This window comes from Plutella xylostella, chromosome 5 (genome assembly GCF_932276165.1).
Source record: "Plutella xylostella chromosome 5, ilPluXylo3.1, whole genome shotgun sequence".
NCBI classification, from domain to species: Eukaryota; Metazoa; Arthropoda; class Insecta; order Lepidoptera; family Plutellidae; genus Plutella; species Plutella xylostella.
In genome coordinates, this window is record NC_063985.1 from 5,127,852 (window position 1) to 5,155,601 (window position 27,750).

At 41.7% G+C, this 27,750-nt stretch overlaps 1 protein-coding gene across 3 annotated transcripts; it reads left to right on the top strand.

Annotated features, from left to right (window-relative positions):
* On the top strand, window positions 1-27,179 carry LOC119690361 (transcriptional coactivator YAP1). Of its 3 annotated transcripts, none has more exons than XM_038112505.2 (6): window positions 1-663; window positions 21,242-21,396; window positions 24,253-24,411; window positions 24,703-24,854; window positions 25,458-25,754; window positions 25,869-27,179. In XM_038112505.2, exons 1-6 carry the CDS (start codon window positions 188-190, stop codon window positions 25,962-25,964), a joined length of 1,335 nt encoding a protein of 444 aa, XP_037968433.1. In that variant the 5' UTR covers window positions 1-187; the 3' UTR covers window positions 25,965-27,179. The 3 variants fall into 3 exon arrangements, with proteins under 3 accessions (XP_037968433.1, XP_037968432.1, XP_037968434.1); XM_038112504.2 differs by having other exon boundaries at window positions 3-663; window positions 24,250-24,411; XM_038112506.2 differs by having other exon boundaries at window positions 6-663; window positions 24,250-24,411; window positions 25,458-25,739.
* Window positions 27,180-27,750: the final 571 nt, after the last annotated feature.

Here is a 27,750-nt window from a genome sequence, read left to right on the forward strand (position 1 = left end):
CGGGCGACGAGGCGCGGGTGCGCGTGGGCAGGAAGCCTCGCGAGGTGCGGGCGGGGCATGCGTCAGTCGCGCAGCGAGCGCTATAGCACAGGTACGTCGGGTGGCGCCGCGCCAACCCGTCGCGTGCGAGTGTTGTGTCACACAAGAGAGCCAGGTCGGTTTCGGCTGCCTTCGTCCCGACATAACAATGGCTCTCAACTCAGACGCTGAACAAAAGTCCACCCCCTTCGTTCGGGTGGATCAGGACTCGGACTCGGTGCTGCAGTCATTGTTCGACACAGTGCTAAAGCCGGATTCAAAACGTCCGCTACAGGTGCCCCTGCGTATGCGACAGCTACCAAAGTCGTTCTTTAACCCGCCGTCGACCGGTTCCAAGTCGCCATCTGTGTCTCACTCGCGAGAAAACTCGGCTGATTCTGCGTTTGGATCCACTTCAGCAGGCGGCACAGTCCCAGTGTCACACTCTAGAGCGCACTCATCACCAGCCAGCTTACAACAAACTTATGCAGCAGCAGGACAACAGAATCAGCAGCCACCTCTTCATCATCAGCACGCTAAACAAAGATCATACGATGTTGGACCACATCTTCAGGACGATCTAGGCCCTTTACCTCCAGGATGGGAACAAGCTCGAACCCCAGAAGGGCAGATTTATTATCTCAAGTAAGTGATTTTAGCAATAATAAGTTAATAATAACATTTTATTACAACCTTACCTTTTAGTACTTAGTTTACAACCTTCTGAAATACCATTTGTTACGTTATAGGTAAGTAACTTATGTTTTTGTTTGGAGTTGTTGTTGATTTCAATGGTCAACTTAAATCTTGCAGGTAGAACTAGCTGCTTTAATTATTTAATTAAACTTTGATTAATTATTTAATTAATCAAAGTTTATCAAAGAGCTCTTTTATCTAGTTAGGTAAACCGGTTGATAATGCTATAAATATATATTCTTAAACTGTCTATAAGTACATAGTATTATACATAGTTATTTATGTTTATGCTGCCCGGTTTAGTGAAGGCTAAGCTCCAATCTCAGGTTACTTAAAGCCTACACTACAATTTATGGTTTCATTAAATAATACAACATGGAAAATTTACCACACTACCTTTGTGCTGTATAAAAACTAAAAACTTTGAGGCAAGTGCTTTATTTAACAATACGTACCTACTTAATACAATATTGCTCAAATCAAAACACAAATATTTTGGTGGATTCGAAAGAATCAGGGAATGTTGCTCATTGATCTAATTTTCCAGTGGTCAAATTTATATTAAATACCTAGTTACTTACCTTGGTAGGTATTTTATAAAAAAAAATACATTTTGTTTGTTTTTTATGCAATGGTTGAGTGAGATTTGTAACGTATGTTTATGTGTATATTTGTAATGTACAAAAGTAATTCTGTATAATGTACCTAAATAGTCAGAAAAGTTCAATCGACATTATTAAATGCTTTCACCGCTCTTATTTGGCACAACACTAGTGTCGATTCGGTAATTTCGGTGCAGCCTCGCAAAAAAAAACTAGGAAACGGAAATGGAAACTATAAGCTAACGCTTAAAGATTTCTCACAATGTATTAATGCGCAAATCTATTAAAAGAAAGAAAGAGAAAAGAGATTATCAATAGGTATGTTATTTTTACACCTTAATATCAAACAGTTATGAACATGAACAGTCTTTCGAAAATGTATTAAGTATTTGATTAAGTAATGACTTAAGTATATTATAACCATAATCCGAACTAGGTAAGGTAAGGTATGGTATGCATCACCTATTAATCCCTAGGGATGCAGCTGGCCTCTTCACTGCACTGCCATTCACTCCAGTCCATGTAGTGACATCAACAGGTCACAGAGCATACGAGGATGTTTCTGCTGTATGGCATACTAACTATAAGCGCTTCCACCCTCGCATAAATCGTATTAACTTTATAATAATATGTAATGTATTAGTTTTTGCCTTTGTGCCACAATTTTATGTTCATGAAAGCTATGTAGGTTAAATAATCCGCGGTCATAAGCGCGGTGTATGGTTAATATTTTTTTTTTAGAAAACATTTGCTGTCAGATGCTATGATATCGGATTTATGGTGCCGTGGTAGGGTTTAGGTTCTATAGGTACTTAACTACTTGCTCCATTAGACCCCCTGAGTTCTAAATACTAAAATATGAGTGATCATAAACAACCGAAATTTCATGCTCTGCACGCATTCATACCTATTACGCCTACTTATACAGGGTGTCCTGTAAATAGTGGACCAACGGAAAAGGGTTACTTACTGACCAAATCTTTAGTCCTACTCTTGTGATGGAAGGTCTGCTTTAACACCCTGCGGGCCAAGTTCAATCTATTAAATTTACTTCTATGGTCATCAAGACATAGAAACAGAACGCTGGTGTAAAAAGATAGTACCTAGACATGGAAATATGTACCTAAAGCAGGTTATTCAGGGTTGTAGGTTATCCGCCCTTTGCAATGTGAGGTGAGAATATGATCTTAGATCTCAGACTGTGCTTCGCTGATGGCTGGTGCCTGGTCCCAATAACCTAGGTACCTACCTACGTCCTAGGTCATAGCGCAAAGGACTCACAATAAGCTAATAGTTACGAAATAAGTTTAGTAATAAATAATGTTTATCATAGCTATACCGGTAACATGAAACGCACGCTCACGCAAAATTAGCTTACCTATGCTCTGACAATTGAGTTGCGACGGTAATTCCCCTTTAATTGTACCTTTTGTAAAATGTGCAGTGATATCATTTGCAGTTTCAAGTGTTTGTATCCTGATGTTATACATTTTATCAATAGCGGCGTTTGTCTGGCGCCTCAGCCATTACAGTATAGTTCCACGTCACCTGCCACACACAAGTATTATAGTGTGTGGAATGACGCAGATCCTACGTGAACTCCTTGAACCTTCCCAGAACGTCCAAGAATACCACCTATTTACAATCATCTCCGCTTACCACTGTCACGCGAATTTATCTCACTCGCCTCACAGCACAGGCGTACTATCTTTAACATCTGAAAAGAGCCATTAGACAGGTTCCACAAGACTAACGCGTATGAAAATTTAGTTAACAGTAATTACGGAGGTATAGGTCGGGCGGTTCGTTAGCGCGCACATTAGCCGCCGCCGCCGCCGCCGCGCCAGGGCTGCCAACACGGAAGACCGCGTGTCTGCGACCGACACACTTCATAAGCTCCTTCAAAATATTGATATTTGTAATATCAAAGGCATTAATTTAGACGAGCGGCTTGGCCGGCTCCTGCGGCGGTGGACCGTGGCGGCCGCGGCTTCCGCGTCGGCAAATAGATGCACCGGCTCTTAATTGCGAGCTGGACCAATGCTTTATAAGCTTCATAATGTCCGTCGGCGTCTCGGCTGCGACATGTTAGCTTTAATTATTATTGGAATGGCGTGGTAATTCGGTTTGGTTTTGTTTGGCTAGACTTGGCGATGTTCCGAAACGGGTAGCGATGCAAATTGCCTTGGCGGTCGCCCAAGCTCGGCGCCACAGGCTCTCCGCGTCTTCGTTCTCCTCTCTTCTTCTGACCTCAGGTAGATAGGTGAACACAAAGTTAAAATTAAGTAAATTACGATTAGGCAGGTGGTAACTACTATACCTAGAGATTAAGTACTGTAAGCTAGCGTGCCGTTGTGTACGTACTTCAATGAAATATTTGGTATAATTATCTTCTAGAATGACCAATACGGTTGGCTGGTATCTTGTCCAATTCTAAGAAGGAACGAAGCCAAAGTCACAGGCTCTACCGTACACGTATTAAAATTTCAGTGTCGATGTTTCTCTGAAACGCTAGAGCTCGATCGTTGCTCTGAGGCGGACAGCCCTCGTGCAATATTTCCTTTTAAGTGTCGTACTTTGAATCCTTAATCAGAGAAACTGTCCGAGCTGAATACAAACACATTATATTAGGCGGCATAAAAAGGTAGCACAGGTTCATTCAACTCCTCTGCTTTATTTAGACAGGTATACTTACTTAATACAACTATCTTTGGGCCGTGAGCTTCGCTTTGCCTTTAAAAAGGTTTTTCCGTGAAAATTCTTATCTTCCATATACCGTTTTGTTTTATCACCAATGGTCGTCTGGTAGTTTTTTACCGTACTTTTTGCAACTAACATATTTTCGTATGGCTATGATTAATCTGTGACTACGTAGGTGGTTGTTCCTATCGTGTTTCCTAGTATTCCTTGGGTTACTTCCGCCCATTCCGGGCAGGTCAAAATGCGAGATAAGCAATCGATTACGTCATTCATTGTGCTAACTGCATGTGTAATGTGATTATTATTGTTAATGAGACTGCTTTGGTACTTATTAGTGGTACTAGCAGCATGATCGATTCCGAGAATCTTGTAAATTGTGTCCCTTCTGATTTTGCAACTCTACAAGTGCTTCTATTTAAAATAATTTAAGGATTTTTTTTTCTTGAGTCAGTGTCATGTAATCTTGCTAGCCAGTGGAAGATTTTTAAACATGTTTGATTCTATGGATGCAATAAACCGTAGACGGCTGGGCCTGTGTGGCTAGTTCAGTTATCGCAAGGAGTGCGTTCACAGCGATAACATTAAACGCAGCTACACAGCCCACTATGGCCTTCCAAGAACAGACGTCCGCGCGGACGCAACAGGTAGCAACCTAACGGAACTTCACACAGAATACTATTTTCGTTTTAGAACAAATAATGTGCCGTTAAAATACTTTCTCTTGCAAACTCGTCAATGAAGATAGGTATATTCTAAACACGACATAGCGAAACCTTATGTATAAACCACCAAATTAGGAGATCTAAGGAATGTCTGTCTAGGCCTGGTGTACTAGGCCCTAGGCAGTAGCATTTCCTGACATCAACGACTGAGATCCAAATTAACTGTAAATAATAATAAAAAACGATTTACTTATAAATAAATCAATAGATAAACAGAACTCAACAACATTTACCTTCTGCGTCGTGTGAGGGCCGCCGGTGCGGTGCCCGTCTCGGCCCCTCTACTATTTATTTTATTTGATTACGATTAAATATGTATCTATTCTACTGACGCTATGATAAATAATGAGCGAACTGGATCAGTACAAGCGGTAATTGTCAGCCATCCCGCCGATTCAGCAGTGTTTACATCACGCACGCATTTAGACATGAAGTAGAAGCAATTGAAGGTTTCATTGTTTAATTTCAAAAGTCTTTACAGTCATAAAGACAATTTAATATCCGATTACGCACATTATTAATTTACTTAATTAAAACGAGTGTTTTCACCCTCAACGCTCCAAGTCATTGATGTTGGTGTCTTGTAGATAAAGTACCTACTCATTATTACACTTATAGTACTGTAAAGTGGTTCCTAATGTGCTCCTCATACAATGCAGATTTGCAAGTGAGCTGTTACGTCGTAGAAGAGGTACCTAGTCACTCAGTTTCCACGCTCTGATTACTGGATGTTGGCTCCAGACGGTGTCTGTATCCGCACTGTGCTAAACATATGCTGCAGAAACACTGGGTAGACTCACTAGACTTAATTCATAAATTGTGTGGCTGGTAATCAACACTTGATCACGTAGGTAATAATCGCATAATAATTATGAGATACTAGCTGTTCCCGCGCGCTTCGCTTCGCCTTAAAAAGTTTTCCCGTGGGAATTCCGGGATAAAAAGTAGCCTATGTTCTTTCTCAGGGTCCAGACCATGTGTATACCAAATTTCATTCAAATCCGTTCAGTAGTTTTGCCGTGAAAGAGTAACAGACAGACAGACAGACAGAAAGACAGACAGACAGACAGATAGACACAGTTACTTTCGCATTTATAATATTAGTTAGGATAGATAACCTGTGACTGGCAATCTTGGTTCTTTCTATTAGGCGACCGGACACCCTGTATTATACATAATATTATAGCGTCGTATGTGTTGGTTGTACACGGAACGTCTTCGTCGAAGTCGAATGCCTAACGAGAGCAATATCTGAAAGTGGAAAATATACCAGCACAGTCTCTGCTGACCGTATGGGCTACTAAGTATTAAAACAATGTTTAAACCCGTTTCCTATAAATTTATGGCCTCATGTTATTAAAAGCCCATGTAAAGACACATTTGGCTTAGTTGGTAGATCTAAATAGGCAAAGATGCGTTGATCCATATTTGACATCAGATTTTTTTGGAAATCGTGATCAGGGTGCGAGAGAGCCTCTATGTGAGAAAATATTGTCAACTTCACTAACTATTGAGTCCTGACGCAGAACTGAAGACAGCTGATAAAACATAAATATAGTTACGTGCTGGTGTATGTAGCTCATTGAATAAAATGTCATTGTACTAGCATCAATACACAACATAAAGTACTTTTCTTTGATACTATTTGTAATATGACTATATACTAGGGTATAGAAAATATTTTTTAAAGTCTAGTGAGACTTGGAGTGCACCCCTAGCAGCGTCTAAAGGTGCTTACTCTCTAGCCAAACACTTGAGATACTCAACATTCTTAAATTTTTTAAGACAAGTGCACCTAATTTGATGAAAATAGGAGCGGCAGCTTCAATGATAGGTCGCCCTGGTGGTGCATAGTTAGTTCGATGTTGACACAGATGGCTATTAGAATTACTCCACAGCGCTGACTTAACAAAGCAACGCTAGCAATGGAACTTAAACACAGCATTGGATGCGTGTTGATACCACACAGGTTACGGCAGTTTAAATTTAAATGTTACACCCTGGATAATTTGAATCTTATAACATAGCTAAATACCCTACACACATGTTTCTCCAAATCCTATTCCATAATTTAAAAAAAACCTTCTATCTAAAAAAATCTTGAATAAAAATTGTGCGCATCGCAAGATTCCCAAGTATTGGAAGCATTGAGCGCAGGCTTCAGTCCAGAGTATAACGGGAGTCTGACGGTTATACAATCGTCATGCCTAATTGTAGGATCAAAAGGGGTCAAGTGTGTACATTGACTGGCGCCGTAGGGCCGATGCCGCCCGCAGCCGCTGCTGTAGCCAAGAATCACTTGCATCTCATCCGAACATCGAATCATGCCCTTGATTGCTGTTGTTTGTATGCAGACATCACGCGCACGATTACACTTCGATTAATAAATATACCACTAATGTGCACGGGGCAATTAGTATCATACGTGGTTGAAAGTTCCCGTCTTTATTGAGGGTCAGTAAGAGCCAAGAGCCCTTCTTGTTCGTGTCTCCATTGTGCGTTGATTGTCGCAAACTCCTATCGAGCGATGTCACGACATGGCACCGACTTTACTTATTTATAGTTATTATACTTATATGTGTTGTTTAGTACTGTTCGCGCTACTGTAAGCCGCTTTATTGAATACTGATAAGTTAACTCATACCTCATGTTACTCATGTATACTTATATCGCTGTGATTCTTTGTAGTCGTAATTGTCCGAGCAAGGCCGTATGCACTATTTACAACGGCTAAACATAATGTCTAACAAATCTTTTTTTTTTGTTTCAGGTAAGTTAACTAAATTAACAGATTATCTTGCCAGTAAATTGTGGACGTAACGTCGTGCAGGTAAATACGTTATGAAACCCTTCGGGGATACATGAGATGCGTGGCTTTCAGTTTTAATGTTAGTGAATGGAGCGGTCACTCGTGAGTAGCAAATTGGGGTGCACTGAATAATCATACTTGAGTGTCGTGTGGTGTGTCGGGTCACGCGACAGCCGCGGCGCTCCCGGTGCGCCCGCGCCGTCGGCGACGCACCAGCCTGCATGGCCGGACGCGCTCATTGCTGATTCCACCCAACTAGCCCGTCAGTGAAAGCAAATTATACTGAATCGCCGTATCCGTGACTTCAGAGAATCTTGAGAGTTCAATCTGTCCACCGGGTCCGGATGTCCCTGTGATTATCTTTGAGGGTCTTGTTGAATTTCAAATAGATATTCTGTAGAATTTTGAGACGATTGCATGGTTGGGACACCCGCTACCTTGCTAGCTTCGATTGATGATGTTACCTTTCCGAATGGCCGATTATACCCATTCCGTTGAGCTATCTAAGACTGAGTAACACACACATAGGTCCTTGAATGCATTTAGGCGTTCATAGGTACCACTACCGTCATAAAAAAAACATCATAAGCTCGCCATCTTTCAGATCGGCAAGATGTTCATTGTACAGCTCATAAGCAGTGTATTACGTGTTATAGGTAGCTAGGTGGTATATAGGTGAGGCGGTCAGGCAGGCAGCTCTCCGGCGCCTCTTGTGTTTACGTCTAATTTTGGCGCGAGCGCCGCGACGCCGCAGCCGCCGCCGCCGCCGCGCCCGCCACCGCCCATTGAACACGGAGCGGCGGCTATTTCCACACGACACCGTCGTCACCGCTCTGATGGATGAATATTATCATCATTGCACTTGGTTGCTCAATCATCAACGCTCACTTTCAACTCCTATGAGTAGCAAGTAGAAGAAACTGTCAAGGGATGCGAAGAAGCAAGCTATTAGATACTTCAGCCACAAACTTAGTGCCCAACTGCAAAATACTTATATTATGATGAAAAATCTTCAAATTATTCGTATAACGCAGAAGAAAATACAGGCTCTTGCCTGAGGCCTAGGCAGCCAATGTCATCATGGTTGGAAAATCTACGCTAGCTGATGCCACTGGCACACTGTTCCGTGCGGCGGCGTCCAAGACTGCAATCAGGATGATTGCCAACCTTCGCTAGGAGACGGCAATAGATGAAGGGTTTCAAAGAGTCAATCATCTGAACACGCTCGTGTCGTCCGTACCTTTGCTCGACATGAGCATGAGAAAGTACTTATTCGATTTCCATTAGGACTCATCCCTATTATGATCGTAATTCGTAACTTTTGTAAGCATTATCGTTAGTATAATAAGCTGGGCAATTAAGACCACCTACCACCTAAGTATACATACATGGGTATACAGAACTATATGGCTAAGTACTACCAACTTTAAAGTCTACATAAAGCTATATTATTACATAAAATGTCAGACCGCAATAAAATAGTTATGACCGCTCGGTGAAGATAAACTGGGCGTTTAAATTTTGTTTTAAATTAAATCGAGCCAGCTCGAAGTGCATCGCTCGTTCGTTTTTCACCTCGCGAGTTAACGAGCGCGCGTCCTGTGAAGTCGCCGCCTGGCTCAGCCTTGGAGGCTGTGCTCCAGCTTCTCGGAACTGGCTGGGTGCCGCCGTGGGACGCCCCCGCCCCGCGCCGCCCGCGCTCGCCGCAGCCGACAACAGATGAGATTGCCCTCCCAAGCTAGAATTCATTTATTTCACAGCGTCCATTACATTCCTCTTCAGACTCCATCAGTCGCTCTATGTTCCCATTCTTTATTGCACTTTTATTATCTCTCATACTGTCATTTTTTTCTTTACCTCAATCAACACCATTATTAGTTTGTGGAATAGTTTGTTTGTACATTTTATATTTGGATTGACAGGTTTACTGGGGAAAGGTGTTTGCATTTAATTTAAGCCACTTTTCCGAGCGTGTACTTTAAGTTCTACTGCCTTGTTGAGGAAACTATTTAAAAGTACAGGCGACGCCGGTTCCTATCTCGTGCTGTTATCAGTCTTTATCTTGACTCATAATAGGCGCTAAGACAAGTAAATAAGACCGATAAGTAAGGTAAAAACGTTATCGCCGGGAGCGTATCTCGACGTAGTTCGATAAATAGTGCGGCTGTGTCGGCGCCTGCTCGCCCTCTCTCCGTGTTGAGCTCATTTTATTTTATTTCGGTACACCTGAGTTGTTAGTAACAAAGGGATTGATTTTTTCTCTCGGCTCGCCTCGGCCTTTGAGAGGCGAGCCGCGCTTCTCGGAACCAGGATCGATCATTCAGTAATCTCAGATATAGCGACTTACTCGGGTCGGGCGCCCATCTCCCATACAAACGGATAAGTAGACAAAATAAAAACTTTCTCACTCAATGACTATAAAAAAAACTGTTTTTATATTGTATTTTATAAGAACTACTGAGAGGGGTTCTACTAAAATGGTTAGCGGTGGGAACATGGAATGGGAAAGAAAGAATGAGTGGCTTGATTTAAACCGTTTCATGTAAAGTTGAAAGGCCAGTAAGAGCGAGGCGTGGGTACGTGAGCTCACTTACCCACATATCGCCTCTTAAATTACCCATACTTGTAAATGAACTTGAGTATTTGGATACCCGTGTAATTATGTCTTAAAAATAAATCGACACATCGACAGGTCTGAAATAAATCACAAACTTTCATTACGTTTTTAGACGTTTATATTGTTAGCACCTTATTCCCCGAATCGGAAACGTTTTATTGCGTGGGAAATCTATTAAAGTTCATTGCAATTTGAGAGATGTCAATTTACTCATCATCACGCAATCAGTTTCGGCCTTGGAGTTCCGCCGGGAGGTACACTATGACTCTAGCGTGGCTTATTGTTGGAGGTGTAGAATTTTATGTAAATGTCAGCTGACATTTGAGTTTTGAAGGCGTGCTGCGCCTGCGCCACCATCAATTCCTTTTGCAGTTTCGCAATCAGGTCATGATGTTTTATTTATATGTAGATTATTATTGACATTTATTTCAAAATCATTCTGTTCAAAAGTTTAATAATACCTGCTGTGATCACTGTAACTAAGTATTGTGACTATGGGATCGTCACTGAAATTATTATAAAACCTGACTTTGTCTTGCTGTTCTACAATCGAGATGTGCCGTGAGTGTGGTCAAAGTTTTACCCAAAACGCAGCAAATCGTTCGTATACGTGTGTGTTGACTGTTGGTCGGGGTCCAGGGGCTCGCCGATAATGAGTTCTGTGGCAGGTACCGGACCACACGCCCGGCGGCTCGGGTTGCGTGAGACCGGCGGGAGAACCAAGCCTCGTCGTACACACTATAAATAAGAATGTATTAGGTGTACCGATTCACCTTCGTTCCTTTGTTGCCACGGGGCAATTATTTATTCTGCACGTTGGATGGTTTTCCTTCAAGCAGGTTTCAGATATTTGACTTTGTAGATTAGGTTTAAATGACGCTTTTGAATTCGTAAGGGATTTTCAGTACTAAACTCTTACCCTTAGCCAAGCGTCCTACTTATGTGTAAATGGAACCTATAAATCAACAAGAAAATATCTACCTCGTTATTCTAAATAATAAGCCGCTGTACTTGCACACAGCTGCTGCAGGACAACATTATGGTATCAAGTGATAAATGATCGCTATAATGCAGGCACATAAGTATAATCTTAGTTCGTCCACTCGCAGATAATTCTCTATCCAATCCCGAAGGCAGGTCCGCTGACAACAAAAAGTGCACCGACACGAATCGCGCGGTGAGGTAATGCAGTCGAGGGGAGTGCGGCGGGAGGAGGGAGCGAGAGAGACGCATATGGGAGGCTCGCGGGAGTGACGGGGATGAGGAACAAACACTCGAGTCCAAAGTCCGCGTTCTGCAGGACAGTAGCCTCGACTGAACGAACTCCTTTGCAACCACAATCATGTCTTCAAAGCCACTTCGGTTTCGGTTTTATGTTTTACTTGTAATCTTTGTGAGGCCTGCATAGAAAGGTTTTCTAAAAGTTTAAATATGTCGTATAAATGCCAATATTGAACTGCATTTACAGAGAAAGCCAAAGATAAATTTTGGCAAATCACCCCAAATTGGCATACTTAATCAACGACGAGCTAATTACTCGTATTATGATATCCTTTTAGGTCATCGTGACTATTTATTTTTGAGTTAGCAGCACCAACCATGACTATTAGCCATCGTCAAATGCAAAAGGGTTTCCGTCGCTAACTGTTGGTTCCGGGTCACATCCGGTTCCGGGCGCCAGTACAGATTCAGAGCGCCATTACCACTTCCTGTGCGCCCAGGCTTGCCAACTGCGAACTGGACGCACTGAGCTACCCGCACGAAGCTGACTTCCGCTGCTGGACATGTGCGCTGCGAGCTCAGCCTTTTTCGCTGATTAACGTCTAATTATAGGGCGCCGCCACATGACTGCCACTGAGTCAGGCCGCCTCAAAACACCGTTCGGGACTTATTAGTACTTGTATATGGTTTATAGCGCGAATTCGTACCGTGGGCGTAGCTTTATGAGTACAGCTTGTAGCTAGGGTTCCCGTGATAGCTCTCAGCGAGTCAATAAAACAATGCACCCACGATCTGTTCGCTATGGTGAAGGTGAAAGAATCAACATCATGTCATGTACATCCAATGGGCGGTAGTCGAGGTTTCAACACTGTGAACTTGAGAATTTGATGTAGTATGTTGATACTTTAATTAGGTATTAACATAGAATAACAAGAAGTGCATATAAAAATGGATATCTAGTATTCTGTAAATGAATATCGCCAGTTCGAGTTTGTATTTGTAGTTAATGTTAATTCGGAGTCATTGTTACAATAAATTCAATATTAGCCGTAGCGGTTGGACCGGTTGCTGATGAGTCGCTGTTCTTGGAAGAACTGAGATGCGGAGCTGTCAACCCGGATGCGACCAGGGGGGTCAGAACCAACTTCGGCTATGAATCTGTTTCTGCACCTTATCATTTACCTAGTATTGATTAATAAATATAAACGATTAAAACTTTATTACGAGGAGAAGACAATCATGTTTTCCATTGTCATGTTTCCACCAGTGACCATCGACGGACTACAGTTGTTAGATACAACAGAGTCCTACCAGTTGCAAGCGAATTGAAGTGCCTACATCAGGCGGCCTAGAGTGTGTAACAGTCGGAGATAAAGTGGACTGTATCTTGTTACTTTCTAAAGTCTAAACTTAGATAAAAAAAACATGTTGTTAACCTCTGGCAGGGAGCGGCGAGCCAGCCGCAAGGCCGCCCGGTCTGCTAGCGACATACATATGTATCCAATACATAACGCAACACATGATAATAATTTATGAAGACAACAGCATCAAAGGCGCAATGAGAGTGCGTAGCATTGATTTATTAATGCGTGTATACCGATATTGATGGAGCTAGATTTACAACCGATCGAGATATCGGTGTGTGCACAACATCAATATCAATCTTCGAATATAAATATTGAAGTCGTAAAAAGTAGCGGAGTCCGTTATTTAAATCTTAAATAAATCCGTTGTCAGCTGACGACACGACATCGTCCTATTTATTAAAATAATATGTTAAATAATCTAAAGCGTTTGACATTTTATTAATCCGGACAGTTTGTGTTGTGTTATTTTCTTTATTTATAGGTGTATTTATGGCTACAAAGTGTACACGTTCTATAAATGCAGGCTGGTTGAGAAACTGGCTTCCTACAAGCTACAAGAGCTCTTTGTTCGATGCAATATTTAGTCAGCCTGTGATTGTAACTTGTAACACGGCTTTGCCAGTTCCATTAATGTTTGATATTCAACACAGTTATTATTACTTTTATTCATAGCGTTTCCTTAATGATAAATATAAAACATTGAGCAACATACACATTCGACATGAAAATCCTTTCTTTGATAAGTGCAGAAGTTTAGGTTTATGTTTCCATGAAAACCAGAAAATCAAACTTGATATTCCCGAATATTATTGCATTTAAATAGCACCTAATCGGGTATAGTCTATTTTCCCACCGAGCGACTAACTTAATTTACAATTGAGAACTAAAAGAAATATACAACCGAGTGAGGGCTTATCAAGTCATTAGAATTGGCAAGGGCCGGGCGGCGGCGGCGCCGCTTTCAGCTTTTGATGTTTCAGAATGTAAATCAATCTGACGCGACCGCTGCTGGCGCGCTTCATACGAGAGCGTTGGCGCCGCCCGCCCGCCCTGCCGCCGCCGCCGCCCGCCCTGCCGCCACTACAAACATAAGCTTTTGTTTTCATTAAGGATAGAAGAAAAAATACAATTTAATACACCTAAATATTCCGAGAATTTAATAATTGCTCTAAATACTTATTATGATTAATCGATGGTTGCGTTGCGTGGTTAAAATTAACACGTTACATCTTTGAAGTTTAAATGGATTCCTCTGTAAGAATTTTCCATTTTCACGACAGAATTTTGTAACAAATGCATGACTGTCGGTGTACTCAATACTATCGTTTCAAAATTAACAGAGGCCAGTTTATTTCGTGGTGTGTAGAGCTCACTCATAATTAATCCGAAGTAGAAAGAAGAGCCGGTAGGCAAGTTGTTTCTGTTTTGGCTGGAGAGCGGATCCCGTAATAAAATGATCGACCGGAAGTGGATGCGTCAGTGGTGCGCTTTGGTCCGCGCGTGTGTGCGCGTGCGCCGGCCGCGCTACACGTGTAGCTATAGACAATGACGAATAGCCAACATCTAAGTGGAGCTGCCCATTCTATTTCTTACAGCATTCAACTCATTTTTCGTCGTAACCGGCTCAGTTTCCAACGCGGCGGAGCTTACGTTTCAGCCGCAAGTCTACGAGTCGGAGTAAAATAAGATTTATCTTTGTATTAGTTTCGTTCAGTTGTGTTTCCTAGTGGTTACAATGTGTGTACACAGTTAACGGCCGTCAGTGTGTGCGTTTATTTACGTGCGCGAGCGCCGACTCGTCCGCGATTCAAAATTAGAACGGCGGCGTCGCCCGCGCCATGTCCGACTTCGTGAAAAACCTACGATACGAGCCGCGCCAGCATGCCACTAACTGAAACTACGGCTACGCACCATACATATAGTATATGAGAGGAATACATACATAATAGACGTATCAATATATATACATAAGTAAAATAGAGTCAATAGACCTACTTAGCTAGACTGCAATCAGGCAATTCAACTGAAAACAAGGAGCTGTTAATCTGATCGGAGCTTAAATTGTGATAGAATAACAATATTTATAAGTATCATGGCCCACTACCTTTGTATCTAACCATAATCTAACATGACATTTATCCTCTTATTTAACTAGATTTTATATAATTTGGCTGAAAGAAAACGTCATACACTTACCTATTTATAAATACTTTATAGACCGTCTACTCGTACCAGTGTTTAAAATCAGACATTAACTTAGTCGGTACTGGTCGGTACACATACGGTTGTCATGGAACGTTTACTTTGTTCTTTTAATTTCAGTTAGACCGTCGATGAAGTAAGTATAGCTGAACACAAAAGAGTAGAGATTAATGTTTTTGGAACTAAACAGATTTAAACCTGGCAATAAAAAAAAACTCGTGATTTGTGGTCTGTTTCTATGGTTTGAATGTCAAACTCGCCCTGTTCCTGTATAAACAAATCGTATTTTGCTTAATTTTGGAGTTTTGTGGATTGTTGAGTTTGTTCACGAGGTGAAAATGAATAAAACCATTTGCAGCGAAGCTAGACAGATGATTTACAGCGTTTACCTACGATGTTTGGCGGAGATTGAGGCTGGAGAAGCATTAGTCAATATATACGATGATTATGAAAGAGCAGCGTTTTATACTGGTGAGTAGGTACTTAATTTCTAACCATTAACATACATTGCTTATATTTCTTGTAAAAAAGTACTATTTTGATGTAATAGAATGCCTTTTAATGTGTATTTGTTATTCTTATAGAGGTTAGAAAATACTAGTGTCAAACGTTAATTGACATCAGGGTCTGGATGCTAATGTTGTTAAAACATCAGGTCTAGATACTTTTTTACTAACCCCCGACTCAAAAAGGGTATCGATAAGTTTTACAGCTGTAGGTGTCTATGTGTGTCGGTCTCTCCGTGTTAGAGTACCTATTGTAAAAATATGTGTAAGAATATGGAGTCGGTATAAATTCCCCAGACATAATAATTTGCAAGTCACTGCTTTTCTGACCAATTAAATAATTTGTTGCAGGAAAATCGGTAAATACAGTTTTAGAAGAATTGCCGGGGCACATTTGAACTTTTTCCTGAGCAAGAAAAAACTGTAAAAAATATCGATGTGTGATACTATCACTTTTCTCCTATAGTAATTAGGTACATAATGGGATAACCAACACGTGTTTCAGTGCAAAAAAACATTATGAAATACACAATGAAATAAAAGTTACAGTTGATTTGATTTAATGAAATTCATTCAAGACTGCCCCCCTCTCCCCTACTAATTTCTTCTCTTAACATAAACCTCCCCAAAAAGTGGCATTTTATAATTAGTAAATATTTGAAACATTTCTCGTTTTGATTTTTTCTGCTAAAGTATCGTGATACTTTTGTCCGTTTTCTATACTATAATAGTGTGGCCACTTTCTTAGATTGCCACGCCCTCAATTATTCTCTACTCTTTTATGTTCAGCTATATGAAGACAATTATTAATTGGTAATAATCTTATCGACACACGTTTCCTTTCATATCTTTCTGATAAGATATAAATAACATACAAGTCATATCTATCTATCTATGGTTATATTTCTGCATATGACGTTGGTTGGTTGCTATTGCAAAATGGATCTTGTTTTTGTAAACACCAAATTATATATCTGCCAGCTTTGGATTTATCTTATCTTCAGTTTTCAGTATATCAGTAAAACTGGATCAGAGCAACTTCAACGCTTATAAAGAGTTTGTTAGATATACCTATCTATGTATCAACGTATAGATAAATGTGTATCATGTGAATGAATGAGTCATGGGCCGAATGGGATCAGTTGGTACTGTACACGCTGAACAGTGCTATTATTCAGTTGTTTACCAACATAACAACTGTTTTTAAGCCCCCTGTTGGGAAATTTTGGGCACGTAGAAATTAATAGGACAAAAGGATAGCAAGGTACAACACGGATATAGGCATGAGCTTACAATTTTGTACTAGTAACTAATAAAAACATTAGTGTTAAAAAACGGCACAGCCGTTTGAGACAAAAAGCATCTCATCTCGTTTTCATGATCTTCTGACCGGCTCATAAAAATTAAGCGGTTTCACAATACGTAAGACATTTACTAAGCAGACTGCTTATAATTATGATAATTCAGATTATGGGTTGCATAATTACTTCAACCAGAAGTTTGTTTAAAAACAGTTGTTAAGAAATGGCAACCTGACCACCTTGTCGGTACTGCTGATGGCTTCAATTAGGTTTACATTTTGCATGTCAAGGCATATCGTGACGGTCTTATTGCGAGGGGATAGATGTGAAAGTTGATTGGTTGTCACGGTGCAGTGGTCTGTGTGTGGCGAGTCTCAATGTTCTCACATTTCCCGGACGAGGCTGTTCGCGGACACTCGCTGCTCACGTGACGACGTGACGAGTCACTCCTTTACCTTTCTAACGGTACTATTTATGTTATTGCTACGTGTCTTCACCTTATCTAACACATGGTGCAACTATGTGTAAAACAAAGACGCCACATCTTTTCATTGAAATTATGATTTTCCTCGAATACCGTAACGTTAACCTTTGCTATTAACAGTTTTTGTTTAATTAATGATATAAATCGTCCATGAGGTAGTGCCTCGCTGTGCGAGGTGCTCGTATAATGAAGCCACACAACCAAGTCGGTTACGTAAGCTCCCAGGCTCCTGAGTAGCTAAATAAAGCCGTTAACTGGTAGTGTTATCGCCCGTTAAGTGTTGTTTTATTTCGAGACCAGCAGAATAGATACAGCTGTACGTTGCGTTGTGATGAAGTTGATCTAAAAGTGTGGAAATGACGCGAGAGGATGTGCGTCCGTGTGACGCGCGCCGCCAGCGCCACTCCACCGCCATGTCGGGAGCCGCCAGCCGCTCACGTGCTGGTACACAGCTACACACTGGACCACGTCTTACACAACCACTCAAACTCTATTCATATCACCACTCGGTGTATCAACGATGCAGCGTGATTGCACCCCGAGCGCATGACTCTATCATTACTGCAACAGCGTAACAACCCCACCTAGCTAAACACTTATCCATCGATCAAGCTCTTGCATTTTTTATACAAAATCTGGTTATGACGAAAATTTAATTAAAATAGTTGTTAGTGCATGACTTGACAATCATAGCTTGTAGGCAGTAGTTATAGCAAATACATTGCGATATTCAAATGTGTGTGCATGTATTTGTGTACAAAACATTGGCTCTACATTCGGAAATCTTCATTCAGCAACTATCTTTCGTACACGAATATGTAGTGTCTGTAAGTAGCCGTGTAACTCAGAAAGTAACAAAGTCTGCTGACGGCTGTGAAATATATGAATTGGCAACTGAATGAAGTCGGGATCTCCTAGAAATCGCGGTAGATAATGTTAATTTAGGACGGCGTGGCAGTTACATATAAAATGCTTTTCGCCAGACGGTGACGTGTTTAATTTACATTTTCCTTTTAATTGAAATATGCGACAGCGTCGGCGGATCCATCATATTGCCATCGCACTGTTACTACCTATGTAATACTTTGTTTCCTTTATTCACTACCATACTCTGTGTTGGTTGCTGAACGTATATATTTTATCAGAAATTACTGAAATGCAACGCCATTGTAGGATGCATCACCATGCCCGTGGATAAGCGGTGCAGTTTTTTTTCTTTTAGACTTTATACCGAACACCTTATATTAAACATATAGTGTTAACATGTGAACAGGCAGCCGTGGTGCCTTGGCACGGTGTCACCCCAGTAACCCCACTCACAACCAGCCTACCAGCGCAGCCGGTACGATGGCTCTTGCGTAACAGTCGAAGGCCTTCGCCAGAGAAATGGCTTGCGGTTTCCCAATGCAGCTTGTCATCTAGCGATTGTTCAGTATGACTATTTAAATTGCAATCTTGCAAGCTGTACGCTCTGTCGCCAGTTTATTTACGATACTGAATAATTAGAAACACGTGTGATTGGTTCTACTTGTTAACTAATTTATTCTGCGCAATATGTTACGTGCAGCGATTAAACTAATTAGATAGGTGCATAGGTATAACTTAGTAAACGAAGTAGGTGTTAGTGTTAAAAGAAGTAATTTTTATACAAAAATAAACGCAACCTAATCAAAAGCTGCTTATTTATATCTTCTCGGAGCTAGTGACTTATTGGCAAGAATTAATGTTAGTACACGTATTGAAGCCAATTGTAAGATTCCTGAGAAAATGCGCAGACGCACATACGGTTGTGAGTAAATAATGGCATTGTGTACAAACAGCACGGGAGATGTGCGCACATCGTGTCACTACTAGGGCATGCAATACCGGTAATATTTTCAATACCGGTATTGAGTTCCGGTATTAGAACTCAATACCGGGATCCCGGTATTAATACCGGTATTAGACTTCCTTGTTATAAATGGCATATATTTTGTTTAAAGGTCGTATAGGGCAAAATACAACAAGAAAAAGCAATCAAATTCTGTATTATGTAATATTTTTTACGAGAATTGAGTATTAGAGTTAAAATTTTAGAACGCATGGACAACAAGTAGGTTTCCAAAGGCCAAAAACCGCATGTAACGGTTGAAAACAAGTGCACTTTCATGGTATATAGGAGCACAAGGCTAACTTCATCTTAATCGCTTGATTTATAGTCTAAAAAATGACCGATTCCGGTATTACTTCAATACCGGTATTAAGTTTCAATACCGGTATTGAAAAAAGCGTGAATTTTGTCCGGGATCCCGGTATTAGCAATACCGGTATTACGGTATTGCATGCCCTAGTCACTACCTGCCCACCAGGGACCGGCGGTCGTGGAGATTACTGGAGATTGGATGCTGCATTAAATAACTTATATTTATGAGATGTAGGCGAGGAAGTACCGGAAACGCACTGAAGGGGCTGAAAATTCGTTATTTATTCCCTTTTTAGCTGTCAGAGTTTATGCTCTGAATTTCTGACATATCTAGGTTTAGGATAGCATTGGTTAACTCGCATCCGGACCAATAAAATGTCTCGCCATCGGACAGGTTAACTTGAACATTTGCTAACGATATGTCAGGCGCTGCTAACTCGCCTGAAGTGAGCAATAAACATACTAAATCCAACACAATTTATGTTCCTTTCTTTTAATTTCTGTTAAGATCTTGTAACGATTCTGCGTTTATAATGGCAGCCAATAAAGTTAATATGAGCTCGAGATGGATTTCCGCAATTCTGTACCACCTGATTCAAATAAATTATTTTTTATTTGTTCTTCCCTCGCCAGTCCGTCTTTTATATTATCCACTTAGTATCGTGATATATGAAACGTTCGCAATGCATAAATTACGTAATTAAATTCTCCATTAGGACAAGATAAATGAAGTAAGTCGGTGACGTAATCTTTTGTCAGGTAAACGAGACAGGGTCATCGTGGCATTTCTTTGATAACATTCAATAACAGCATTGACCTTAGAGTGCACCCACACCTTCCTACTTGATGACTGATGATCATGACACATTCGCTCTACAATACACTGTAGGTACCTACCTATTCATTTTTAATGTGCAGTTACATAAGGTGCTACATTTGCCAATATATACTTTTAATTATAAAAAAAAGCAAATGGGAATGGGGATGGCACGAGCCACGGCGGATGCAGGCGCGTGCGGCGTCCAGGTGCGGGGAAAGGTCACAGCCCGAGCAGGTGCGGGTCAGGTGCCCGCCAGCTGGTGCCAAGTTCATTACCAGCTCGAGCGATCGATCGGTCACGGCGACGCCCCCGCGGATCTCGCCACAACCAATTTTCCTTATCTCGCCGCACCGATGACTGTACTCAATGTATTTTTTCCGTCACTCGCGATATCAAAGTCCAGCCAGCACATATGCGCGGCCCACTTTCTTTAAGGAAGTGTCTGTGCGGTCTTGTGAGGCCTTGCCCAGATGTATACTTGCACAGATGCTGACGTTACAGCCACAGCGATAAAGTTAAGCATTGTGATGCTAAACAGACTGCCACAGGTAGTTATCGGATAATGTATTGCGATGACTCAGACTAGCATACTAAATGTTTGCTGTTTTAAACAAAACGTTGAAGTTTCTTAAGACTTCTTGAGCTAGTAAGTAGTAGTGCGAAGTTGATTTGCGTCAGTTGATCGAGCCGAAAGTTTATGTCGGTCGATGAACGCGAGTCGCCTACTTTTGGGAAGAAAGTAAAAGAGCCATTGATCATGGCCGCTGGCACTGGCCGGGTCACCGGACCGCTTCCATGCTCCACTAATGACTATTGAGTTTCGTCTAATACTTATTCGGAATTTCCCATTGACACCTATTTACATTTACCTCTACAAGTGGAATAAAAGTGATAGATTTTCCGCAGCAATATTTTCCCTTAGCGATTGAGTAATGAAAATTTCCGAACCGCGTCATGTACCACCCACTAACAGTCTCTGTTTCTCTCCTTCCAGTCACATAACGAAGACGACGACGTGGGAGGACCCGCGCAAGTCTCTGGCGGCGGCTCAAGTGGGCGCCGTGCAGCACCAGAGTGCCGAGGCGCTGCTGCCGCAGTCGCCGCCCGCGCCGCCCGTCGCCTCGCCCGCGCCCGCCGCGCCCGCTCCAGGTTTGTGGACTACTGTTGTTTCATACCAGAATTAACAAAGCATTTTGTATTTTTTATGGTAACCTTACTAACATTATGGATAAATCAAATAATTCCCTTCATAATAATCGGGTAATCCGGTCCAGAAACAGATTGGGTTTGAATTAGTGTGCAATACAATGATTTTCCCTAAACTATAAATATATGAGACTACACTAGACTATAGCTCACGAAGTTACATAATTTAACTACTTACAGAGTGCAAGCAGATTAAAATGCTTGGCCTGAATTTGTCATGTAAAATGAGAGTGACTAACTCTATGCTCATAGAAAACCTTAAGAATTTATGTAAAGTAGACAAAGAAAAATTCTTTCAGGGTGATGATGACTTAATATCTTGAAAAAGATATATTTATGATGAAGTCATAAGTTAATATACAGTAAGTTTGTACAGAACAAATGAATATAGTTACCATTATGTACTTATGAATAGTAGTTTTGCAGTGTAGGTAGGTATCTACGTAGGAAAAACAGAACAGACAGAGATAATGAACAGAAGTTTCGGTTAGAGACAGGTGGATGCGGTGATTCGGTATTGGGTTATTCTAAGAAGGTGTTAAACTTAATTCATATTTAGGTATACATAACTAAGATTTAAATTGTGAAAGGTAAACGCTATCGTAACTGACCAGAGCAGATAAAGCGTACATTTTCATCCTCCGTGTACTTATACGACGCGACGATGACCAGTGAGACTATTCTGGTCTAAAGTGTTCAGACAAAACTCGCTAATCTCGCACCACGTGATGGCGACGGCCACGTTAAAATGATGATGGAAATAAAATAAAAAGGTGGAGTAAATAACCCAAATTCTAAAATTGATTTTATGACGGGAATTAACGCGTTGTTTCCGTCGAGGATGCGAGCGCGCGATGAAAGGTGCTCGGAAAACACACACATTCGTTGTGGCTACGTTATGTGCTCAGTTTTTCTAAAGTATATTGGCACGTAGCCGGGTGGTGATTGGGCTCGGATTCCCTCGCTGGGGCCGCTGGAGCGAGGCGCCACGTCGCGCCTTGCGACACCGCGACCTGCCCCTGCCAGAACACAAACATGCTCCAAATACTCTGAGGTGTAAACGGAAAATAAACAACATGATGAAAAACAGAGATATTTATATCCCAATCACATGATTTCTGCTGCAGAGTCCAGTTATTTGTTTACATAATATTTTAATTTTAAACGTTGTGTATTCTTTATAACGTAAGTACATCTTTGTGATGCCGTTATCAGTTGGGCGAGTATGACAATTTATCCTCATAGTTGGCTTTATAATGGCACTTGTTCTTTACCGACAAGTGGTGTACGTATTCTCGAGATAAGCCAATCGCTCGAAGACAAATAGGCTCTTCTATAGTGGAGGCGGTCACGTGGCTGAGACTGGCACCTGCCGAATGCCCACGTCCCGGCCGTGGAGCCGCCACCTACGTGACCCGAGCGCGTCTAGCCCACGACCCGACTGGCGCCGTCAACAGCTACTGACCACCACTAATGTATGCCCGAACGACGGTTCTTTTATGTATTGAACACGTCAAGCTATTTTGCATCAAAACGGCTCTTCTGAGTGCCTTTACCTAGGTCTTAGCCGAGCTAATTGACCGTAAACGTGGTGTCGGACTGGCGAAATCCTGCTTTATAGAACCGGGGTTTAGTTTATTAGCTCATCAACAAATATGTAACGTGAAATTTAATGCTCCGCTGAAAAATATAAGAGCATATCCGGATAGACGTACCTACCGATACCTAGTGGAATTTGAGCCCTAGTGAGTACACAGATAGGTGTGTTCTACACTCCATCTGGCGTTATCTGCGTGGCACAGACAAACACGAGGAGCTCGCTATCTATATGGATCACCTCGCTGCGTAAATAGTGTGTTTTCATTGCACATTCCGCGGAGAGCTTCTCGAAATACCATGATGTCAGCCCTCTCCGCAGTGTCATTGTACCCGCGGTTTATTGCGCCGCTAAGCGTCTAATAAACACCAGAAAGGTGCACATCATCATCAGTTGTGTTATGTAGGTAATTAGGTATGTGGTATAGGAATTGAGCTAAATTATATTTTTCAATTTCGGATAGGCAGGTATTTCTATGATAGTCTGTAAGGTGGAACAAGCTACAAGAATTATCAGAGCCAGCATGGAAACAGCTGAATTGAATAACTATTAATCGGTTAATTGAACTGCATTCAGAAAACTATGCAATAACTATAAACCACGTATCTATGGTGCAATGTGTAAAGGAGGTATTCTTTTAGATCTTAGCTCACTAACTATAAAGACAAATATTGAATGCATCATTGTGCTGCTTTACCATAGTTGTTTTGTTGAGTAACAAAGACTGTAGATAATGCTTAATTACTTAATAATAACTTATGTACAACTCATGCCCATAGTATACCAGCTTGGAAAGTGGAACAACGTTACTAATATGTATTAGGCGTAGACAACCTGTCGGCGCTGGGTAATTAAATAACGCGATTAGAGGAAAGCACCTGACTCGCCTCACAGATTACTAACCGACACATCTATAGCTCAATGTACACGACACGGGCTCGCCGAATGATCGATAAGTTTATTTCCATCAGCACGGACGGATGCATCACCAAAATCGATTGAGTAACGATGTTTAATTAATAAAGCGATCGAGTGAGAGGCGCGTGATTCATTTTGGCTCGAGCGCGGCGCCGGCGACTTGGACGCCGCTTCCGATCACGCGGCCCGTAGTATCCACACACTTGCAACTAGTCGCTGTTGAGAGGATCAGCCGAGGCTCAGACTCATTGTAGCTAAACGAACGTATTGATTGGTTTCAGCAGCGAAGAGTACAAGTAGTAACGGCGGCGGGGGCGGCGCGGGGGGCGGGGAGCCGCTGGGCCCGCTGCCCGACGGCTGGGAGCAGGCCGCCACGCCCGAGGGCGAGGTCTACTTCATCAACCACGCCGCGCGCACCACGTCCTGGTTCGACCCGAGAATACGTAAGTAGTGATCACTATCTCGAGTCTTTGTTGCAGTTGTTTAATCACCTTTTAAATTTGCCTTTATAAGTACTGTTCCACCGCAAGGTTGCTGTGGGAACTGTTCAAGATGTAAAGTACGTTGAGTTGGCAACCATAGCTGTTGATCACGACCATGGCTGTCTCGAGTGGAACCTTTGTACATATCCCCTTATCGACGATCACGACCATCTATCTACATGCGTATTCTTGTCACCTGTATTATATATACGTATCTGCAATGATTGACCGATGTGCATCTGTTGTTTCCAGCGCAACACCTGCAGCGCACGCCGTCGGCGGGCGTGGCGGGGGGCGGCTGGGCCAACGCCTCGCTGCAGGCGTGCCAGCAGAAGCTGCGCCTGCAGTCGCTGCAGCTGGAGCGGGAGCGCCTCAAGCAGCGCCAGCAGGAGATACGGCTACAGGTAATGGGAATAGAGTGTGGTATTATATACCAGGAGTTCTATTATATTCTATTCTGAGAGGGGGCGAAGTTCCTGTAGGTTATGTTGCTCTCTCGAGTGGAACAATAATATCAGAAGTTGTGAGAAGAAAGTTTTAACTATGGTGGGCCTTACATATAAGTATGTATTGCTACTTGGATTTGATAGTCCTGATACTCCTATTGATCATTCCAATCCCCTAGATACAGGCTAGATCAAGACACAGCTAACAGACGAACCCTTATTTGTAATATACAAAAAAAGAACATTAAAACATTAGCTAGAAATATAATCATGAATATTATATTTCTAGCTAATGTTTTTATGTTTGTTTTAGAAATATAATCATGAATGCAAACCAAGTCTTATGGTTGATCCACGCTTTACAGAAGAACAGGACTAAGGAAAAATATTTTATACAGAGAATTACTACAACCGCTACCTAAATACTTACCCACTTGTGAAAACACAAGGAACTTTCAAATTAAATTAGAAACCGCACCAACCAGAAACAATCTAACTAATCAATATTAAGCAAGATCACGCTCGAGCTCTCGCGCTAATGATCCGTCATTTGTTTCGCAGCAAGAGCTAATGGCGCGGCAAGCGTCGTCCATAGTGTCGTCCCTGGCGTCTAGTGCGGGGGCTGCGGCGGACCTGCCCATCGACCCCTTCCTGTCCGGCCTCACGGACCACCAGCGCCAGGAGTCGGCCGACAGCGGGCTGGGCATGGCCGTCACGCAGTCCTACTCCATGCCGCACACGCCCGAGGACTTTCTGTCCTCCATGGACGACCGCATGGACTGCACCAGCGAGTCCGGCGCCAACCTCGACACCAACGACATCTCGCTCGCGGATAACGATCTGGTACCTACCCTGCAGGTCAGCTTGGTCCTACTCCAGCTTACGGCCGCGGCCTAAGTGGGAGTAGGTTCTGTTGCTTTGTTTGTGCTCTTCGTTGGATCGGTTTTAAGTGTGATGTTGTTTTGTTTTCAGCTGGGAGAGTTCACGAACGACATTCTCCTGGACGACGTGCAGTCTCTGATCAACTCGACGCCGAGCAAGCCGGACAACGTGCTGACCTGGCTGTAGGGCCGGCCTAGCACCGCCATGGTCCATACTGTGTCTAGCTACAGCCAGCCCCGCCATGGCTCACAGACTATTGTAGGTTACGTTAAGTTAGAAGAGTACTTACCGCGCCAGAGCGAGACGACGCGCCCGGAAACGGTAATGCTGATGTAAATTTCGCTACAAATGACAATAAGCTTAGTGTGTGCGTGAAACGGACTCAAGTGAATGAATATCTCGTGTTTAGTTTAGTGATACTGTTCATGTTACAACGGTGGCCTTTATAAGTGATTTATTATTCAGAATTGGATTTTAACGTCTCTGCATTTATTTAGACGAGATAGAAAAACTCAATTCTGTGTAAGTGATATGAAACCCCTTATCGGAGTATGTATGAAGATTAACTGTAAGTGTAAGGTGCCACTTTTATGGACTCACTTGCATATCATTATATGTGTTTTGATATATACTTACTAGTTAATTCAAGAAGAAAGCGGTGGAGCCGTCTCATATCATGTAAATCATTGATTGTGCCAAAATCAAATAACGGCTCTGTTGTTTTCTTCAGCAAATTTATTTCAAAACGGGCATTGTAGTATGAAACTTTAAGCCTTGTAAGCCAACATCTACATACGTTTGTGAATAACTAGATAATAACAAACTATTAGTCTATTTCTACAACTCGTTCTTGTTTCTGTATGTAGTTACTGTATGTTTCGAAGTGTTTGAGCCATGACTATCATTATTGGCTAGTCATATTAGGAATATTGGTATAGGGACTGCTCTGGAGGAGGCGGCAGGGGCAGTCACCGCAACACTTCTTTCTTCATAGAAAGTCGCGGGTTGCGGGACAATTTATTAACAAAAAGATGACAGGTTCTCTATAGTCTTCACGTAAGACTATAAGGAATCCTTAACTTCTAAAAACTAGATAAATGTAATTGGCTAATTTCGAATGAATTTCATGATTGCCTTAATGTGCCTTAAATAACTTTATTTATTGTTTTTTATAATCTAGTAAATGTTGAAATTTTCTACAAACGTTTTATAAGTTTCTACAATTGTTTCTAAAATGGAAATCGTTGTGCGTATTGGATAATCGAGATAATTAAGAATACTTACCTTTTTGTAACGTGTTTGTCTACTTACACCGTCCTTGTGTATTTTCAATGAGAGATAATTAGACGTTAAGTTTTTATATATTACTTATTCATAAAATAAATATGTTGGCAACTACTATTTACTTAGTTATCATTATGTTTTTTAAATACATGAAATGATGCTTGTATATGGGTGCAGCTAGTTAATGGCATAACAAGTATAGAGATAAAGTAAGACTGTGTTGGGATCGAGTGTTTGTAGCGAGTGTGAGATGTCGGTGAGATGAGATGAGATGAGATGTTACAGAGAGTGCAATATCGCAACTGAGCCGTGCCTCACTAGTGATCACCACTTCCAGTTTTGGTGCCAATTAAACAGCTAAATATATATAAAATTATTTCATAATTGTTCTGAACCTCTATCCGGACTGGACTATCGATAGCGCACTCGTATTAAAACTTTGCCAAACTAATAACTACTCTATCAGAGATGGCAGAGATGCGATAGTGAGGTCCGGATAGTGGCCTATCAAGTGGATGGAGTCGCATTGGCACAAGTGTTGATTGTTATCTGTAGGCTATCTGCTTCTTAAAGAATGTGCTTTAGGTAGTGAAATGGTGTGAGAGTATTCTCTCCGCACCTCTGCACTGCCCATCGAGCATACTCAGGTCAAGCTATAGCTAACGAAATGTCATACAAAATGGTATTT

Coding starts and splice junctions, on each gene's coding strand:
- LOC119690361 (XM_038112504.2), top strand. CDS start 188: ATGGCTCTCAACTCAGACGCTGAACAAAAGTCCACCCCCTTCGTTCGG. Junction 664..21,241: donor GGGCAGATTTATTATCTCAA/GTAAGTGATTTT, acceptor CTCTCCTTCCAG/TCACATAACGAAGACGACGA. Junction 24,855..25,457: donor AGCAGGAGATACGGCTACAG/GTAATGGGAATA, acceptor TTTGTTTCGCAG/CAAGAGCTAATGGCGCGGCA.